Below are 5000 nucleotides of genomic sequence, written 5' to 3' on the forward strand. Positions count from 1 at the left end.
TTGATCGAGAGATAAAACACAAACCACCTCTGGCTAACTGCAAAAATCCCGCCCAATTAACCGCAAAATACACACGCACACATGCACGTCCATTTCATATGTCTTTCATTTTCTCTATGATTATACACACGTCCAATACAATAGCTCTCACATACATTTTCGTCTTCAACAGGTATGTATCTATTCTCTAATATAAATTGCTTTTCTATAAGCGTATAACAATTACTTATTCCATACTTCTTCACTTAGCTTTTATCTTCACTTTTCTTAAATTGTATACGTCTGCTATTAATTCTTACATGCAATTTTCCCATTAATTCTTACAGCTTCATTTTCTGTTAAAGCAATTCTTAACGTCAACTTCTTAATGCCTCTTCTATTTTTCCTAACCCCCATACTTACCGAGAACAGCGATTAAAACTTTTTCTAAAGTAATTCCCCTTTTATCGACCATTAACACAACCAGTTGCTCACACACCTTGCAGTTTCACATTCAAACTACATAATACGCAGAATTGTCGCATTAATACAGTAGGGAGTTTTGAGGGAGATTTCACTGCTAGGGAAAGTTCCGAGGAGGGGAATCAATTCTTGGAAAGTTCCGAGGGAGGGGGCAAAGTACTTCCTGGAAAGTTCCAAGGAAGAGAAGGAGGGGAAGAATTACTTCCTGGAAAGTTGCGAGGGAGAGGAAATACACATGGAAAGATCCAAAGAAGGGGAGGAGGAAATATTTCCTGGAAAATTCCGAGGATGGAAGGAATTACTTCCTGGAGAGTTTCGAGAAGAGGGAGGAATTACTTCCAGAAAAGTTCTGGAAAGATCCGAGTATGGGACTTCCTGCAAAATTCCGTGCAAGAGCTACTTCCTGGAAAGTTCTGAGGATGGGACTAGCTGGAGAGTTCCGATGATTCCCTGAAAAGTTCCTAAGATTCCTTAGAAAGTTCCGAAGATGAGCTTCTTTCTGGAAAGTCCCTAGGGTGGGACTCCCTGAAAAGTTCCGAGGTTTCTTTGGAACGTTCCGAGGATGAGCTACTTCCTGGAAAGTTCCGAGGCCGAGATTTCCTGGAAATTTACGAGGATGAGCTACTTCCTTAAAATTCCGAGGGTGGGAAAGTTCCGAGGATGAGCTACTTCCTGGAACGTTCCGTGGATGGGACTTCCTGGAATGTTCCGAGGTTTTCGTGGGAAGTTTCATGGACGAGCTACTTCCTGGAAAGTTCAATTCCGAGGGTGGGGTTTTCTGGAAACTTCCCATGTTTCCCTGGAAAGTTCTGAGGATGAGCTACTTCCTGGATAGTTCCGAGGATAGATTTCCTGGAAAGTTCCGATCTTTTCCTGGAAAGTTCCGCGTATGAATTACTCCCTGGAAATTTCTGAGGCCTGGCCGTCCGGGAAAGTTCCGAAGATGAGCTTTCTGGATAGTTCCGAGGCTGGGACTTCCTGGAAATTTTCGAGGGCGTTCCGATGTTTCCCTGGAAAGTTCCAAGGGTGTGCTACTTCTTGGAAAATTCCGAGGATTAGTTACTTCCTGGATAGTTCCGAGTGTGCAACTTCCTGGAATGTTCAGATGTTTTCCTGAAAAGTTCCGAAGATGAGCTACTTCATGGAAAGTTCCAAGTGTAGTAATTGCTAGAAAATTCCGAGGTTTTCCTGTGAAGTTCCGAGGATGAGCTACTTCCTGCAAAGTTCCAAGAGTGGGACTTCCTGGAAAGTTCCGAGGTTTTCCTAGAAAGTTCCGAGGACTTCCTGCAAATTCCAAGGACTTCCTGGAAAGTTCCGGAGAGGAGTCGAAATACTTCCGGATCTTCTATCGAAACGTTAAACGTCGTAAACAGTGGCTTGGTAAGAAGGATAAAGCTCAACCAAAACCGAGAAGGAACTTCATGGGGAAAAGGTTCTTTTCTCCATCTGGTGGGACTGCAAAGGAGTAATTCACTTGGAATTGTTACCACCTCATGCAACAATCAATGCTCAAGACTACTGTCAGCAATTAGAGCGTTTGAATCAAGCTCTGAAGAAAACAAAGACCCGCTTTAGTGAATCGAAAAGGAGTGATGTTTCAACAGGACAATACGTGACCCCATACTGCAATGACCACATCACAGAAGATCGAAGGGCATGGCTGGGAAAATATTCCCCACCCACCTTACTCTCCCGACCTTGCTCATTCAGACTTCCATTTGTCTCGTAGTTTACAAAATCATTTGGAGGACATAACTTACGCAAGCCAGGAGGAGGTCGAAACTGATATTTCAAAGTTCTTTGCTTTGAAACCAAAAGAGTTTTACATTGATGCGATTAAAAATCTTGTAAATAGCTGGAAAGAGGTCATAGATAACCAGAGAACGTACATTGATGATTAAATTAAAATATAACATTTGATCACTTGTTTTCTTTATTCAAAATTCGGACAGAACTTATGGGATGACCTGATATGTGTGTGTGTGTGTGTGTGTGTGTGTGTGTGTGTGTGTGTGTGTGTGTGTTTTTGATGGACTTCTTTCAGTTTCTGTCTACCAAATCCACCTCACATGGCTGTAGTTGGTCCAGGACTATAGTAGAAAACACCTACTGCCAGACAGACGAAGTGAACCCAGAGCAATGTGGTTGGGAAGCAGACTTCTCACTACACAAATGTGTGGTGCATGTTTGTGTGCCTGCGTGCAAGTGCATGTGTGTGTGTGTGGTGGATATATTAATCTATTAAAACGATGTCTTTCACAAGACTAGCCTTATTTCCATCATTTAAAGATTTCTAGACAAATTCTAAAGAAAATATTCATCTGCTTAGTTAGTATTTAAACCTTTTTACCTTTGACTTCTTCAGTTATTGAACAAATTGTAGGTCAAACAAATTAACCCCTGTACTTATTTCATTTTTCTATCAGTTTTTGTTGCTGAACTACTAAGTTTTGGGAGCATAAATAAACCAACACTGGTTGTCAAGTACGAGACAAACACAAGTGCAAAGACACGCATATATAGACTAACAGTATTTGATAGCAAACAAGATGTACTCGTATATACATTTGTATAGTAGAACAAGAAATAGAAAGTCCTTTGTACAGTATTATATTAATGTATATATATATATATATATATATATATATATATATATATATACTCACAAATACACATGCACACATATATGCACGCATGTGTAAACATATTTATTATCTATAAAAGATATGTTAACACATATTAATAGAGGTTATCATATCAATATATTTATAAAATGTTTATGCTGCTTTTGTTACATAAAAACATGACGAGTTACTCCCCTTCGTTGAAGAAACATTAATTTTCTTAATTCCTTCCCTTTGAACACCTACAGTGACCAAAAAACAAAAAATGAATTAGATGCGTCTTTCACAAGCTAATTTGTATCATTAATAACCAAAAATGGCACCATGGTGTCTGTTATTTGGGGAAAAGTTAGAATACAGAGACTAAGAATCGTGGCAACTCCTAGGATGGAGATGTTTCTTAACTGTGTGCATTTATGTATAAACGAGTGTGTCTGTGTGTATGTGCGCGCGCGTGCGTGTGCGTGTGCGTGTGTGTGCGTGTCTGCGTGTGTGTGTGTGTGTGTGTACGCGTGTGTGTGTGTGTACGCGTGTGTGTGTACGCGTGTGTGTGTGTACGCGTGTGTGTGTGTACGCGTGTGTGTATATGTAAGTAGGTGTGTACGCATGCATTTGTATCTATGCGTAGGATGACATAAGCGTTCTGTATGTGTGCATGTATATATTAGTAAAAAAATATAGATGGGAAGTGGAAAACTATGGACACATAAAAGATGCAGTGGTACCACAGGTAGATTAACAGATAAAGTAGTCTTTGTATGCGGCAGAAGTGCAGGAACAATAATCTCTAAGAGCACACAAGAATTAGACTCTCTCAAATGCCCAGGAGGCTCTCTTGAGGTTGTAGATAGTTTCTGTTACCCAAATTAGCAATGGTGGAGGATGCTCTGAATGTATTGTTTCTACATTAAGAATTGGGTGGAGGAAGTTCAAAGACCTCTGTTGGCAACAAAAGGTCTCTCGCTCAGAGTGAAAGGTAGACTATATGATGCTTGTATGCAAACGGCTATACTCCATGGTAGTGAGACATGGACTCTGAATGCTGAAGAGTAGGTTGAGGAACTAGAACATGAGTGTTCATATGCATGAGTGTATGTATATGTGTAATATTTACAAAGGAGATAATTCTTTCCTGTAAACTTTATGGTTGATCATCATAGAGAGCGTTTCACAGACAATCTTCTGGCTACTTCTTACCTGAAACAAGCTAAAGTGTAGCACTTGTAAAATAAACAGTAATGACGAAATATGTCATAGTCTAGATAAGAAATCAGTGTTAATGTGCCTCAGTTCTTTTGTGTCAAAGATGGTGACTACTGAGACTGAAAGATTGGAAGAATAGATTGTTAGCTATTTTTTATTTAGATGTATATGCAGGGATTTAAGTGCTATTATAAGCAATAAGGGTAAAAACAACCAAACGTAACAAATACCTGTTGCTATATGTGCTGGTTTGATGGTCTGTAAAGCCAATTCTGCTTCTAGAAGGGCAGGTTTGGCAGCTTCCAATTTCTTCTCTGCAATTGCTTTGTCGTCCTAAAAGCAGAAAGTAAAAGAAAATTAATATTACTAATGCATACACACACAAATGCGCGTGTGTGTGTGTCTGTGTGTTTCATACTGAATAAAGACTTACAGCTACTACTCTAAAATCCAGTTTAATTTTTGTCAAAGTATTAATCATGTTTTTAAACAAAAGAATTATACGCAAGAAAATGCAAGGGGAATAACTCGAAACATTAGAATTAGTTCCCTTGGAGCACGTCCTTTTTTTTTGCAGAAAAATGAGTCTTTAATTTAATTAAAAGGTCAAATATAGTGAAGGCTTGTTTGATCAAACCGAACTTCAGGACTTGACGAATACTTCATTTTATCGACGCGGAATTTGAAATATGTATCTAATGAGTTGTAACT

The 5000-nt window shown here is 39.2% G+C and overlaps 1 protein-coding gene across 1 annotated transcript in view; it reads right to left on the reverse strand.

Annotated features, from left to right (window-relative positions):
* LOC106871452 (dynein axonemal heavy chain 5) overlaps positions 1-5000 on the reverse strand; it is a 330351-nt gene that overhangs the window by 25526 nt on the left and 299825 nt on the right. The window contains exon 63 of the mRNA XM_089358345.1: positions 4520-4622. Within this exon, the coding sequence (XP_089214471.1) occupies positions 4520-4622 (103 nt within the window). The remainder of the gene's footprint in view (positions 1-4519; positions 4623-5000) is intronic.

This window comes from Octopus bimaculoides, chromosome 10, assembly GCF_046866305.1.
Source record: "Octopus bimaculoides isolate indiv1 chromosome 10, ASM4686630v1, whole genome shotgun sequence".
NCBI classification, from domain to species: Eukaryota; Metazoa; Mollusca; class Cephalopoda; order Octopoda; family Octopodidae; genus Octopus; species Octopus bimaculoides.